At 34.3% G+C, this 16,870-nt stretch overlaps 1 protein-coding gene across 1 annotated transcript in view; it reads right to left on the bottom strand.

Annotated features, from left to right (window-relative positions):
- The window catches only part of PCLO (piccolo presynaptic cytomatrix protein), a 387,017-nt gene that overhangs the window by 22,574 nt on the left and 347,573 nt on the right, over positions 1–16,870 (bottom strand). Inside the window, exons 21-22 of the mRNA XM_043462904.1 lie at positions 14,479–14,620; positions 10,334–10,407 (exon numbers count right to left, since the gene is read on the bottom strand). Of these exons, the coding sequence (XP_043318839.1) occupies positions 10,334–10,407; positions 14,479–14,620 (216 nt within the window). The remainder of the gene's footprint in view (positions 1–10,333; positions 10,408–14,478; positions 14,621–16,870) is intronic.

The following is a 16,870-nucleotide window of genomic DNA, read 5'->3' as shown; positions in this document are numbered from 1 at the left end:
GTGGCTCTGTGGTAAAGAATCCACCAGCCACTGCAGGAAACACAGGTTTGATCCTTCGTTGGTTTGGGAAGATCCCCTCGTGGGGTGCAGTTCATAGAGGTGAAAAGAGTTGGACACAACTGAGCACACATGAGCAATGAGAGTCAGGTAGACAATAGGGGTCCACAGAAATGCTTCACAGTGGAGAGTGGAAAAGCCATGTTAGTGCTATCAAAGATGATTTTGAAGATGATGATACTGTAGGTGAGGAGAACAGTTAGGAGAAGAGAAAGCTCTCTGGGTGAGATGTGATGAAAACCTAAAATTGGGCAGTCACTGGAATGGAAAAGATGGAAGACATTTTAAAAATAATTAAGAGGTAAAATCTTCAAGAATTTGGCAATTGCCCAAATGAGGAAATGAGACAGCAACTGGAAGAATAAAGTGACCAAATTTAAAATATACAATATAGGAAGCACAGTAAAGGACAGAAATGGTATGGACCTAACAGAAGCAGAAGATATTAATAAGAGGTGGCAACAATACCCAGAAGAACTACACAAAAAATATCTTCATGACACAGATAACCATGATGGTGTGATCACTCACCTAGAGGCAGACATCGTGGACTGTGAAGTCAAGTGGGCCTTATGAACCATCACTGCCAACAAAGCTAGTAGAGGTGATGGAATTCCAGCTGAACTATTAAAATCGTAAAAGATGATGCTGTGAAAGTGCTGCACTCAATATGCCAGCAAATTTGGAAAAGTCAACAGTGGCCACAGGACTGGAAAAGGTCAGTTTTCATTCCAATCCCAAAGAAAGGCAAAGCCAAAAAATGTTCAAACTACTGCACAGTTGCACTCATCTCACATTCTAGCAAAGTAGTGCTCAAAATTCTCCAAGCCAGGCTTCAACAGTACGTGAACCGTGAACTTCCAGATGTTCAAGCTGGTTTCAGAAAAGTCAGAGGAACCAGAGATCAAAGTGCCAACATCTGTTGGATCACTGAAAAAGCAAGAGAGGTCCAGAAAAACATCAACTTCTGCTTTATTGACTATGCCAAAGCCTTTGACTGTGTGGATCACAACAAACTGTGGAAAATTCTTCAAGAGGTGGGAATACCAGATCACCTTACCTACCTCCTGAGAAATCTGTATGCAGGTCAAGAAGACACAGTTAGAACTGGACATGGAACCTCAGACTGTTTCCAAATTGGGAAAGGAGTACGTCAAGGCTGTATATTGTCATCTTGCTTATTTAACTTCTATGCAGAGTACATCATGCAAAATGCCAGGCTGGATGAAGCATAAGCTGGAATCAAGATTGCCAAGAGAAGTATCACTAACTTCAGATATGCAGATGATACCACCCTTATGGCAGAAAGTGAAGAAGAACTAAAGAGCCACTTGATGAAACTGAAAGAGGAGAGTGAAAAAGCTGACTTAAAACTCAACATTCAGAAAACTAAGATCATGGCATCTGGTCCCATCACTTCATGGCAGATAGATGGGGAAACAATGGAAACAGTGACAGACTTTATTTTGGGGGGGCTCTAAAATCACTGCAGATGGTGACTGATGCCATTGCTCCTTAGAAGAAAAGCTATGGCCAACCTAGACAGCATATTAAAAAGCAGAGACATTACTTTGCTGACTAATGTCCATCTAGTCAAAGCTATGGTTTCTCCAGTAGTCATGTATAGATGTTAGAGTTGGACTCTAAAAAAACCTGAGTACTGAAGAATTGATGCTTTTGAACTGTGGTGTAGGAGAAGACTCGTGAGAGTCCCTTGGACTGCAAGGAGATCCAACCAGTCCATCCTGAAGGAGATCAGTCCTGAATATTCATTGGAAGGAATGATGCTGAAGCTGAAACTCCCATACTTCGGCCACCTCATGCGAAGAACTGACTCATTTTAAAAGACCCTGATCCTGGGAAAGATTGAAGGCAGGAGGAGAAGGGGACAACAGAGGATGAGATGGTTGGATGGCATCAGACTCAATGGACATGAGTTTAAGTAAACTCGGGGAGTTGGTAATGGACAGGGAGGCCTGGCATGCTGCAGTCCATGGGGTCGCAAAGAGTCGGACATGACTGAGCGACTTAACTGAACTGATAATTACTTTCCTCCTTAGTGTATGCCCTGCACACACACTCACATACTCATCAGGATGCAGAAGGATCTGATTCATCAAGCTTTCCACATTTGGAACAAGAGACCAATGTCACTATATATAGACAATGTTAAGTGAGTAAAATTTGTGTTCTCCTTCATTCAAACTCCATTTTACTCTTTAATTCATCTTTAAAATGTACTCTGAAGTGCTTACCAGATGGCCCTTTAAAGCATAGCCAATTTCTTTCTTTAAAATTCTGTGGAACGTAGGTTTGCATTTTATTATTTCCCTTCATCACTTTTTACACTGTCCTCTGTTAACACTTTCTCAGCTTCCTCATTTTAAATCATAATTATGTTTAACTACTGATCACTTACAGTGATCATCACTGTATCATTTTAGCTGTAAGATGCTAGTGCCCAGAGATGTTTTATTTGCACTTTGAGTTTGAATCATTTTTTGAACCAAGCCCTCCATTTCTATTTGTCTTTTTAGAGAGATCTGAGTTGTCTACCCCCCTTTTTTTCCTACTGCTGACTTTGCCTGGATTCTAGTCCTTATCCTTTCTTACTTGGACCACTGAATTGTCTCCTAACTGGTCCCCTGACTGCAGACATGATCCCTTGGAATCCATCCTTCAGAGCAGCAAATCTGATCATGGAATTTTCCTTTGCTTCCAATTGCCTGTCTGCAGCATAGAGTCTAAATCCCTCCTGACAGTGTCTGATACTTGTCAAATTATGTGAGCTGTGATTACCTTTCAAGCCTTGTCTCTCCAACACATAGCTCTGCTATAGTCACACAGAAGTTCCCACAGGTTCACCAAGAATTCACAGTCTCTCATGTTACAGAGGTTTGAACGGCAAGTTCCCTCTTATTAAAAACCTTGCTAGTCCTCCTCCCATTAGATTACTCACTACTTTCATTTCAAGAAGAATCTAAAAAAAAAAAAAAAAGTATTCCCTGCCAGGGAGGCTTTCCTTATCCAACCTAAAGCAGAGTGACAATATTGACATACATCTACCTCTGTCATAACTCATCCCAGTTGTACACGAATATACCTGTCTGCTGCAGGGCACTGGTTCTTTCTAGGGGGGACTCAGCACTAATCATCTTCTGTAGAGTCAATGGGGCTTTGTGAAAAAAGCACAACCAATAAAAATGAGGAGTTACTATACTTTCAAGTAGATAATCTAGTTTTTAATTGAAGCAATATCAGTTTTTTGGGTCCAGGGTAGTAAACTTCAAAACTTGTCCATCAACATACAGGGCTAACATTACTTTTTAAGACATTTGGGTATAGCAGGTATATTAAAAGAATCTTAAGTTTTAAGATATTTTGTATAAATATCAGCTTCAATTTAATAAGTGTATTACTAGGTTTGATTTATCCTTCAGTCTCTCAGAGTTTTAATGTCTTGACTCAAAAATATTTATTTTGTAGGTATTTTGTATAAGTCTCTGTGCTAGACATTGGCAATATCATAAACATTATAAGATTTATTTTAGAGGGTTATTATGAAAATAGGGCCACCAGATTTTTAAAGATCCCAGCAAAACCTTTAGCAAATAAATGTCAGTTGTAATGTTGCTCTGGTTATTGCTGTTATGGAGAATGTGCTGGGGTTTTTGAGGATAAGTCATCAAGTAGAATGGATATATATATATAATTCAATAGCAAGGATGTCATAATAAAATGTGTAAGGCAAAGCCATGTTACTTTGTTACTGCTAGTTAGTATTTCATACACCAATGACAGTTGTCTGGGCTTTAGAGAGCAAAGCAAATTACAGAAATCACAATGGTGTATTATTTAGTGGATAAGAAAGCATCTGCTTTTGATGATAACAGTAAAATTTCATTTGCTTGATACAGGAAAATACTCAAATGCAGAAGATGACTTGGGTAGATAGCAAAGCATTTTTTTTAAATAAAAGATTTAAACAAGCAAATGCTTCTTTCCTATAATTGTACTGTTGCCAAGCAAATAATAGAATATGTGATGTTTTTAGAGACTAACAGTCAAACAGTAAGGAAGCAGTGTGCACTTTCCTCAGAACATATTATCTCATGTCTGTGTTATTTTTTTAATCTTTAAAATTGGTTTATTTTGGGAAAGTGCCACTTGGTTGAGCAAGGGCTACTTATGTGATATGTCGGTCTTTTTTTTTGGTCAGTTCTACTATTTTTTTTAACTCAAATATAGGTGCTTTTTTTTCTATAGAAAGTTACATAAATTTTCAAATGACTCTCTGGATCAAATAAATCAGAATGTTTCAGTTAGAGAAAGTAACTAATAATCTAAATGGTGGAAAAGTGAATTATCATCAATGAATTTTGCATTTTCCAAAACTCTGAAATTTTCTTTTTGCTGGCTAAATGAATAAAATGCTAAAACTACTTGGTAGTTTGAATTCTGCAGCATTTTTGTCTGCAGAGATTTTGTATTTTATTGCTATCAGTTAAAGTTAGGTGTTTTAAATGTGAAAAAGCTTGCTCTATATAGCATTGGTGCTATGAGAATATATTTAGTGAGTACGTAAAATACTTAATTGTAGTAACTATTACTAAAAGCTTTCAAGAGAATGGATATTCATTACTATTTAGGGTAGTTTGTGCTAGGTTGCTTTAGTCATGTCTGATTCTTTGTGATCCCATAGACTGTAGTCCACTCCATGGATTCTAGCCCACCCCATGGACTGTAGCCCACCAAGCTCATCTGTCGATGGGATTTTGCAGTCAAGAATACTTTATTTGGGGATTCCCTGGTGGTACAGATGACAAAAAATCTGTCTGCAATGCAGGAAACTTGGGTTGGATCTCTGAGGTCACAAAGAGTGAGACATGACTGAGCATCTAACATTTCAAATCACTTCAGGAAGTTATTTATTGTAAACAATGCCATTTTTCCCCTCATACTTATAAATATGGTTTGATCACCATCCCTAATTTTTATTTTCTCATATATCAAAAGATTGAATCATTTTACATAATTTTATGACTTCTTCATAAAAAATCAATTCTCCTATGGCCCAACTCTTTTTACTTTGACCCAACTTCTCATTTCCCCTAACCCTTAATAACCCTGGAGAAGGAAATGGCAACCCACTCCAGTATTCTTGCTTGGAGAATTCCAGGGGCAGAGAAAGCCTGGCAGGCTACAGTCCATGGGATGGCAAAGAGTCAGACATGACTGAGCAACTAACACAACCCTTAATAAAGTTACAGAGGAGAATCTACTGTCAAGTCTTTATATCTGTTTCTTTGGTTCTTTCACATTCTTATTTCTCAAAGTAATTTTGTGTTGCCTTTATAATTTATTTATATTTAAATTTTGGTATGTCAAGATCTAGTCTTCCTTATCCTTGCAATATAGTTATGCCACAATCATGATTAAACTAATATTTGACATGCACATTAATGTGACTAATATTGCTCACTTCTGAGACCAGTGCATATTTCATGGAGTTCTTAAAGAATTTTTCCCCCTAAAATTATTAATTACTTTTACAATTTGCTTAGCTTTCTATGTACCTATTCCTAAGTGTTCCCAAAATTTCCATGTGTATTAACCCCTCTGAAGGCCATTTTTCACTTAGCTAGATACTAACTCCGGTCAATTCCCTTCCCCTTCCACACTAACATCTACTAACTTCCCCTTCCTCACTCATCATCCACCTGTAGTTAGAACTCTCAGTATTTGACCAGCTTTTTCCACATATTCTCTCTGCCCACTGCATAACTACTGTCTTTAGAGTCTCATCATTTCATCATTGATATCCCCACCATTCTTTTCTCTACCCTTCTTGTCTCTTGGTTCCCAAGTTGTATATGTTTGTGCATGTAGGGTGGTCAGCGTATGCGTGAGTGTGCTTTATTCTCTATGTTGGTGGAACATATCCTCAAGTAACTTCCAGATAGGTAGCATGGAGACCTAAAATTTTTTGAGAACTAGACATCCCAAACTGATTTTATTCAACACTTATACTTAATGGGTAGTTTATGGATAGAATTTGAGTTTATATTCTCTTCCACTTGGAATTTCAAGGGCATTACCCATGACTCTCTTTTAAGTGTCTATTACTGCTGTTGAGACACTATATGAATTCTTATCCTTCCTCTTTTGTATGTAATATATTTTAACTATGTAAAATATATAGTTATATATTTTAATGTATTATGTAATGTAATTTAAACAACTATAAACTAGTTGTTTATAGAAACATTTGGAACCTTCTTTGTATCTCCTGCTGTTTTACGTACAGTAACTTTGTGGAAATTTTTAAAATCAGATAGAATAAGATTTAAAGTTGTTTTATAAGCTGCATAATGCCTATAATGTAATTGATATTAATCTTAGTTAACAGGCCATAATCAGCAACAATGTTGATTATTTTCCTTTCCAATAATTGCAGACAGTTTCATAAATTTAAAATATTTTTCATGCAAAAGTGCTCTAACCATTTAATATTAAAAAAGGATGGAAAGTACAATGGGCAAAAGTCAGGAGATACTAGATTATATATCAGTAGATTTTAACCTTTGCCATTTAATTAGTTGACTCTGGGTGAATGGTTTCATTGTTCTGGGCCTCTGTTTCTATAACTTTAAAGTGGAAATCATTATTCTATATTTACATCCCCTACTGTTTCATGAAAATGAATCAGAAAATGCATTTATGTTTTAAAGGAATTTAGAACAAAGTAAAACTATGTATCTGTAGTATTTATATGTCTTTTTTGTTAATTTTCCACATCTATGCTAAGAGAATATTCTTGGTTTATATTCATTCACTACCCTGTACTATGTTTTAAAGTCCTTATTTTGATTCAAATGCCTCTCTCTCATAAATAAATCAGAGCGCTAACTCCCAATGCAAGTGTTTAAGGGACTTCTAGGCAATGAAGACATTTCCAGAAAATATTAAAAACTGCCATTTCAGATATTAATTTCAGAAAGTCTAAAATGTTCTGGGCTTACATTTAGCAATTGCCAATTCTTTAATTTGTGCTTATGACTAAGAAATGGTCAAGATATATTAAAGAAATTTAATTCATTTCTAGTGGTCAGTTAATAACCTCCAGTGATGAATCTGTCTCAGGTAAAGACCCTGAATTATTTTTTATTTCAATAATAGACTGCTTTTAGAATATGCTTTCTATGTTAAATTCCCAGTGAGTAATTGAGGACTAGAAATCATTACCACTGAATTTTAAACTCAGGCGATTTAGGAAAGCATAATAAGGTCTAGGAAAGCCATCCTTCATGGAGAGGAGGCATTACTATACAAGGGATCCCATGAGAATTATTCTGGGAAGAAATGTGGTTTGAAACACTGTAATAAATATATATATAATCTTTTCAAAACAAACTGGAAAATGTAGGACCCTGAAAACATCTTTTCTGTTGGAATGCCAAAGGGAAAAAAAGAGAAACCATTTTAGAAAACATGAGTTTAAAAGTCTTGGGAAAAAGCAGGCCAGGAGTAATCACTTACATGATACAGGCGATGATAGGGAACACTGTAGGCGGACTCTTTACCACCTGAGCTACCAGAGAAGCCCCAGGGACAATGGTAGCTAGCATACATTGAGTATGAGCCAGTCACAGTACCAAGTACCTTACACTATTTCCATCACTCCTTGCAACACCCACTCATGGTAGATACTATTGTTATTCTTACTTTTGTAGACTAGGAACCAGAGACTTGGAAAATTTGAGTAAATTGTCTAATACCATACATATAAAAATAGTTACATTCACATTGACATTTAAAAATATACACCATGTCCATGAGTAAGAAAATATTATATGTAAAGGTGTCAAATTCCTCAAAACAGTATTAGAATTGTAGTATAATTTCAACAAATATTCATGTGGAACCTCCTTTGCTTCTCAACAAAGAGTTTTTTAAAAAAATTGAAAAATGGCTAAAAGCAGTCTAATTTAGAAAAACCAAAAATAAAACAAGAATAACAATGAGACAGGCACTGACAGATACAAATAGAATGAAAGGTCAACAAAATGTTCCATTAAGGCCATTACCAGACATGAATGTTCTTAAAAACTCTGAATATGATTGATATGGTATTTCATACTAGTTAGGAAAGGAAAGCTTATTACCTTATCACCTTGAATAAAAAAATTTACTTAATTCAATATTACCTTTCACACCACAAAAAAGCTAGAAGAAAACAGAAATAATTATGTACCTAGTATCCTCCATGTGGAAAAAGAATATTCAAGCAAATGATTAAGGAAGAAATAAATAAAATTATAAATTTGACCTCACATATTTTGGAATGTAAGTTTAGGAATAAAAGTCAGGGATTTAAATTTCCATTTTAAAGGGCTTGGACACAACCCTTTGTTCACATTTACGTTACTCATACCCATGGATTGAACAACCAGGGATTGTGCTACAATCTAAGCTTCATCCCCAGTGCTTACCCTGGTGTCATTAACAACAGTATTTGCTGAGGGACTCCTTGGATGTCCTAATAACATCTGCTACTCTGTTCTAGTTTGGGGTCTTTCAGAATGATTTTGTATTTTTGTCTCTGCAAGCTAATTTTTAAACAACCCAGTTGGACAAGGAAATTAAATTAAATGAAAATTTTACATAGAGCACTTGTATATTCTAATCTACAAACCCCTAGAGAGATAACTATCATTTACTCCATTTTCTTTTTCCTATTAGAGAAAATATTTGGAGAAAATTAAACAAAACAAAACAAAACACTTTTTTTGGTGTGTTGACCCAGAGGAATCGGGTGGAGAGGGAGATGGGAGGGGGGATCGGGATGGGGAATAAGTGTAAATCTATGGCTGATTCATATCAATGTATGACAAAACCCACTGAAATGTTGTGAAGTAATTAGCCTCCAACTAATAAAAAAATAAAAAAAAAAAAAAAAAAAAAACGAAAACAAGACAAGACAGAGGACTCCAGTCCTGAGACCTAGATTTTTTTCTTCGTCAGGAAGTCATTTCTGTCCTACACTTGCCTCGTAGACTTTGCAAAATATGTTCATACACCTAAGAAGGACTCATATTAATCACTGTTACAGTTACATGTATAGAAAGAGATACCTATATAAAATAGATGAGATACCAGTTAAAATGAGATTTGCGTTATTTCTATATAAACCCTTATGCTTAATAAAATTTCCAATATTAAATCAAAACTTGTTCTCCTTCCTACACCCCTGCCCTCCCCCACCACCACATCCTTAGGTGATGTGCTTTCACATACTTAATTATCTGAAAATACTTGTGAGTAGAGTTTAGCATATTACTAAAAAAGTAGAAGTTTATTTGTTCTGGCCCATTGAAAAGGAAGATTGAGTGATCAAATTCAGGCTTCCAAAGATACTTAAGAGAAAAAGTGATTTATTAGGGTTATTTGTTCTTTAAATGCACACAGCCAGGCAAAGGAAGCCTCATACAGAGTTGAGATCCTAACGCCTCCTGCTAAAGCTTGTGAACATCTGGTTTAGGAGAATAAATGGGTCATGTCAGTCATTATATGTAATGTACATGGATACCCACCAGCAAAGAATAACATAATTAGAAATTTAAGAAATGTGGCAAAGGGCCAAATTATCTATTTTGAGTGTATTAGAAGTTTTCAAGGTAAACTGGGGAAATACCAGTACAATTGGAAAGTCTAATTGATTTGATCTAAATCTTTAAAGTGGTCTTGCATAAGCTCTCCCAAGAAGTGCATATTTTATCTTGATGTATATCACTCTTTTGGATTGGATCTAAATGTCTTTGTCTTATATCCACTTCTAATTTAATAATAGCTACAATTTAAAGAATATTAATCATGTGCCATACATGGTGCTTATTTGCTCTTTACATTGTGCACTTACTTAAACTATGGGCATTCAATCATTCATAGCAGAAATATTTCACAAAAATTACTATTTTCCACTACAACTTAGATGAGAATTTCAGAACCTTTGATTGATCTTATATTCTGACACTGAATTAATCTCCTGCTAGGATTAAAATTTATGAGTCCGTTCTGTACAGAAGATGAAACATTATTAGAAAAAATGACTAAGAGGAAAACAGATTTTTAAAAAATCAGAACTCATAATAAGTTGACTTGTTTAATAAGTAGTACTTAGAAGTCAACATTAATATTAAAACAAAAACATACAAACAAACAAATCTGTATAGCATACAGATTCAACCAAAATCCAGGATAGTAAATTTTAACTTACCTTCAGTGTCTGCTAGTCCTATGCCTACTCCTGTCTGTTTTATAGGCTCTTGCCCATTCTGTCCCATCTTTCCTCTGTTTAGAAAGGAAATAAAAGTTTATATACTTCAATTATGATCTTAAATGCAAATGTGAAGTCTAAGTTTGAAAAAATAGAATGTGACATTATATATTCAAACCTGCAACAAATTACTTGAATGGCATATATAAACATAATAAATTGATTACTATCATGTTAATTTTAAAGTGGATATTTGCTCATTATTCCTATTTAGGCTAAACATTGTACCTCAAAATTCAGTTTTCTATTCATGGACTCATTTAACAAAGACCAGACCATCATGAAATCTTCTAATTTTGTTTTGGAATGGGGATTTTTTTTTTTTTTTTTACCATTTTTAACTCAAGAAGGAGGAGGGTTTTTTAGATCTACACTTTGTTATGATGAGTTGTATAGATCTTTTGGTGAGAAGGGAAATTTTGAATTGAATAACTTAAAATAATATTGAGATACTATGGATGTTTATTTCTTTCAGATCCTTCCTGTGCGTAGCTTATTGGTTTTTGAAGTCACCCTGCTTGGTCTCTACTTCTGACTCTATTACTTTATGCTGTCATTGAAAGTAAATCTACTTCTGGTGAAGACTATTTCTTCTTTTGTAATTTAAGGATAGTAACACGAGTTACCCTTTGGTTATGAGAAAATCACATGGAAAATGTATATAAGTGCTTAGCACAGTGACTGAAACAGCATAATATTCAATATATATAAAGGTCTGATAGGTAGTTGCATACATAATGGCTTCAGAATTCAGCCAAAGGCTGCAAACCATTTTTAGGTTTGGCCTTCAACTGCTTTTGGAAGGCCAAATAGATGAAGAACTCAGGATACTTTGAGCCCTGTGAGTTCAGAATATTGATAATGTAACAGCCAAAAGAATATAGGCACTTCTTATTTCTTCAGAGAAAAAGTTACATGGCATACAAAAGATTCTGAAGTTGCCCTTATATGTAGTTATATAAGATGTTCTAAAAAGATGGGCTAAAAAGGTTTAAGCGTTTTTAAAAAAGGTGCTTGATCAAAGAAATGTCTTGATATTATACTTTCCAGACAATAATTCTAACATGGCAGTATTTACTAACAATTCATTTTTATTCTCACAAAAATATTTAATTTGCCCAACGAGAGAAAATGTAACCATACTTATTTCTTAAGAATCCAATTATATCTTACTTGAAAATGGCCCTAAAGATCCTCTTATCATTTTACTGAAATGGTTCTGCACATAATGAAAGAGGAACTGATGTAAATTCAAAAATTATTTTACCTTGAAAGCCATTACCTTGTTCCAATATAACAATCCTAGGTCAAAGTTTTAAGCACATATTTTTATTTATTGATATCGTGAAGGATAAAGGTAGAAATGTTAGAAATATATATATATATAGTCTGCATCTGAATATGTACAAAAAAGTCTTGATTAAGCAATGCACAAAACTTCAACTTATGTAATTACTTCAGTGAGATTTACGACAAAGAGTTGATAAGTTAAAAAAATTAACTTTGCTGTATCTGCTACTATTACACAGGGAGAAAGCATAATAGTAGCAATCTTCCCTTTAGCAGTACCCTATATTAGTAGGGCTAGCCAAAACACAACCTGTTATGGAGCCATACTCAGTTGAAAGTGAGAAACATTTTAGCAGTGCTGATCTAGTAGATCAGAGTGCTAAAAAATCACTATTCTATTCTGTGCCAGAGTTTAACAAAATAAATATAATTTTTAGTAATTGTAACAAGAATTTTTTGGATAATTTTTTATTTGGTCTTGAGGTTTAGATTTAATATTTTAATGATGCTATTCAGCTGCAGTACTTGCTTCTATTGAAAACTGATTTTAACATTTGGTATTTAGACAAAATGTATATTAGGTGCATTTTAAGATCATACAGAAAACTTGCAGCACTGTGAAAGCTAAATGAAGTACAAAGGAAATATAACTGTGGGTCATATAAAGGATGCAATTTTTTTTGAATTCCCAATAAATAACCTTCAGCTCAGAACATTCGGACTGCACAAATGATAATGTTTATTTGTTAAACAATCACCAAGTAGTTATTGAACATTTATGCTAGCCCAAGCAATAATTGTGTTAGATACAAAGGGAGATAAAAGAACCACCAAATACTGCTTCTTACATATCTCCTGTAATGCTTTAGAAAAGAACTTTCTTTGTGCTCATATGGCAAAACAATAGCTTCCTAGGTAGTTTGAAAAGCTTTTGATTTACAAAAGAAACAAGAAAATGCGAAAAAAACAAAATTGAAATGTGGTCTGTAGATAAAAAAAAAATCCACTTTAGACATTCAGATATTGAGGAAATAATGTACTTTATGCTCTGGAAGTTATAATTTGTCATCAGTGTTAAATTATATATCTTGAAAGGTACAGATAAACTGGAAGGTACAGATAAATTGGAAGTGATGTGTGGTGCAAAACCTTTATTGACATACGATATTCACAGCTTGGAGACAGGAATGCAATGACTTTGTGGAAATTCTCTTCTGTTAAATTGGATCATCAATGTGTGGACCTACGAGATCGTATCCCTTTTAGAAATCATTGCCAATAAAAATGAACTGATTAAATACAAGTAGGTCCATTGAATCCACAACCTACATCTTAAAAAAGTAGATGGAGAGAGAATCCAATACTGAGTCAAGTAGGAAAAACATATCCTGAAAATCACAAAATAAACAAATTTTTCACTGTACAAATCTATTTTACCCTATTATTTTGCTTTTATAAACTTGAGCCATCATCTAAATATTAGAGCTCTTCTGGGGATCAAAAGGAAAGATTTGAAAAAAAAAAACCTTGACATTAAAACAAAGAGAAGTAAAAGTTCCACTCCCAGAGAAGATTTCACTCAACAAAGAAAATGAAAAAGACCCTTTGACAAGGGCCCAGGCCAGTGGTTCACAAACTCACTCTGTAAAAGGCCAGACAATGAAGGATTTGAATGGTCTCTGCTGTAATCACACAATTCTGCCCCTAGAGCACACACAATATTAGGTAACACATAAGCAAGCTGGTGGGGCCGTATTCCAATAAAACTTAACATATGGACACAAATTTCAAATTCACACAATTATCATGTATCACAGAATGCTATTCTTCTGGGCTTTTGGGAAACATTTAAAAATGCAAAAGCCATTTTTAGTTTTTCCCAGACCTTACAAAACCAGGCAGTGGGCTGGATTCACCCTGGCCTAGATCCTGGAGCTGTGGCCCAATGGCATTTTTGAAAACTTAACAACTAGTTACTGGAGAAAGTCAGGAAGTTTAGATTTTTATATTGGAACATAGATAACATATTTATCTTGGATTTATCTTGGATGCTACTAAATTTTGCCACCAATATGACTAAAACCATTCTAACACATTCTAAACACAATCTGCCTTAGTTTTGCATTTTATTTGCAATATGATTTTCTTGAGGCTTAACATATTATAAATGAACTTTATTCCAAGAGTATCTATTTGGGAACCTATATATAGCTTATTACTTGTTCTAGAAAATATGGTTCCACTTCAAAATATTCTATTTCAACGGTAGAAGAATTTATAGTTGTAAAGTTATTAGTAGTCCAATGTGTCTTCTATTTCAAATATGATATATGAGCTCTTTATATATATTTAAATGTCTCCTGATTCAAAATAAATTAATCTATACATTATATGATTAAAGCGTCCACATACTACTGCTGCTGAACTTCCTTCAGCATCAGTTCAGTCCAGTTCAGTCGCTCAGTTGTGTCCGATTCTTTGCAACCCCATGGACACATAAGTTATTATTTTAGCAGTTATTATTGAGTATTATTAAATATTGAATATTGATAATATTCAATACTGAATGTACTGATTAAGTAGTCCTGGTAGTGACCAGCATTCATCCTTAGACTTCACTAAATTAATCCAATCTACCTGAATAGTCTATTTTTCTGTTGACGCAGAGAGTGGAAGTGCTTCAGAGACACTGACTCAAACTTGGATAATTATCTAGTTATTTCCTTTTCATTGGTAAGAAAAGCTTACTCATGATGCTGTTAACTTTGTAGTGGGAAAAAAAGAGAGCCACTTACATCCTTGGAATGGGAAATAGATTAGTCTCCCCTGCAGTGCTGCTGCTTCCTTCACTGTCCACGCTATACCCACTGCCAAAGCTGCTGCCCGAGGAGCCAGTGGACACGGAGCTTTCTGCAGGCCGCTGACTGGTGGGCTTGGCTGCATGGTGTGGGAAGAGTCAACGCCACAGTCAATCAATGACACTCCAACTGATCTCCAAATGCAACTTAAACGTTTTTTCTTCATTTACATTATAAAGAAAGCTCTGGACCAATAACTTTCAGTGGCAACACTAAAGCCCTTGATTGTTTTTGTTGGACAAAAGAGAAAAACAAAATCACTTCTAGGGATAAATCATCTGATTTTTAGACTGAGTTAAATATTATTATTATCTGTTGCGATTTATTTTTACTGTATTACAATAATAATATGGCAAGCAAATAAGAATTGTGGCTATTTCATAGAGAAAAGGCTTTAGGAAGACTTGGGTAGATAGAAGTGACAGAATATGTGAAAATTGCTTCAATATTTTCCATATTAATAACCAGTAATTTAAGAAGCCAAAGTGCAAAATAGATCATTTTAGGAAATGATTAATAATTCTGGACTTGTTTGTATGTAGCTCTACCAACTGCCTCCAGCAGGTTTTAAAATTTGAAGATATTTATTTCCCCTTAGTCATATCCTAGTTTATGAGTGGGAGTTGTTTTAAATAACTCATGAGTTTGATTTTTGAACATAAGAATTCATATTCCCATAGAAGAATTATGAATTTGTATTATAAATTATGCAATAAGTGAATGGTAATGTTAGCAGAGTTCTAGATTAGAGATTTGGGAGGAAATTTTGATGCCAAAGAAATGAAGAGAAACAAAGAGTTTCCTATTTTTTGTGGGGGTTGGGGAGATGCTCTAGGCAGATTTTTGAAACTATCATTTTTCTTCTGCTGTGTGGTCAGAGTTTTAAGAGTGTGAGCTTTGATCTCACAGAATATGGTTTTGAATCCCCAGTCCTGCTGAAGTAACTCTAGGAAGTCTGTTTCCTCATTTGACAATAATGGAGTCAATAAAGCCTCCTTCATAAGATGATGATAATGAGGAGGGAGATAAAGCTGGAATACAGTAACCCACACTTCTTTGTATTGTGATTTTCTTTGCTATACCCATCAGACCTCTTCTTAAGGGCTTTATCATTGATGGCTGTTTCCCAGTCTTTGAGAGTATCTGGTCCCTGACAGTGAATTCACCTTGATTCTCTTCTAGTTTTAGATGTACTCTAAGCTGCAAAACTACTTAGATTCTCTCTCCTCCATAAATACTCTTCTACTGTTTAGTTAGGAGTTTCTTAAGCAGTTGGATGGATCCACACCACTTGGTAAAGAGTTGATAATCTTTTAATGATCTTATATTATCAACATTTTTCTTAAGGAAATGTATAAAAGCACAATGGCAATCTGGCCGTGCTTTAAGCAGTATACCCAAATAAAATAGAAAACATAGAAACTGTGAAGGAAATCATTTGAGGGCAGGAAACTCTATCAGATTAGCTAGGATCAAGTCTTTCAAAGGTTTTAAGTTTTTTCTCACTTCTTCCCTTCCATTTCTGAACAAGCAGTTTCTCTAAAGCCACCAGAAATTTTCATACCATCTATTTCAGTGATAGTAGGATTCTTTTTCCAGAATATAGAAGGAAAAGATATTTGATAATTAGTCAGTTATATGTCAGGTGTGTATTAAATTGGGAATAGCTAGTTAGAAAAGTGCCTGAATCTTCTTAAGTAACCAGTCACCAGTGAATTAAGAGTAACACATAAGACTAGATTTCCAGAAAAAGAATAATAATCATAATGCTTGTTTAATATTCTCTTTGACTTATGTAGAAGAAACCTGGCTGATGTGTTAAGGACTTTTTAAAAGATAAAGTTATGAAATGCAAGGGTAATATGACATAAAATTATGAACACACTAAAGTAGATTAAACTGTATAGTCAACTGCATAGTGAGTCAGACAAGTCAACGGATTGTAAACAAGGAAAAGCTATCACACTTTTTGATTGTCAATAGATAATTCAACTAACTATATTGTTAATATTTTTAGTATGATACTGAATGTAAGAAAGTGATTTCATTAACTGAAAATCTCAATATATTATTTTCAAAGACCAACCTTAATTAATAGACATTATTTTAAATTCAGTTTACTAACTTAAAACTTTATTTTTTTAAATCCCTAGCAATCTCACAAATCTCACAATACATCAAAATATACAATGATGTCTTATTATTTACATTTCAAAATATCTAATCTTTTCTTTGGCAAACTTTGATTTTTACCTGATGCAGTTTCTAGCTCTAGTCCTCTTCTGGGATATTTGAGAAATGTGAACAGAATGTAAAACAAAATAATCAT

The sequence above is a fragment of the Cervus canadensis genome, chromosome 3 (genome assembly GCF_019320065.1).
Source record: "Cervus canadensis isolate Bull #8, Minnesota chromosome 3, ASM1932006v1, whole genome shotgun sequence".
NCBI lineage: Eukaryota > Metazoa > Chordata > Mammalia > Artiodactyla > Cervidae > Cervus > Cervus canadensis.
Note: the sequence above shows the minus strand (reverse complement) of the source record. Positions and strands in the feature narration are given on the sequence as shown.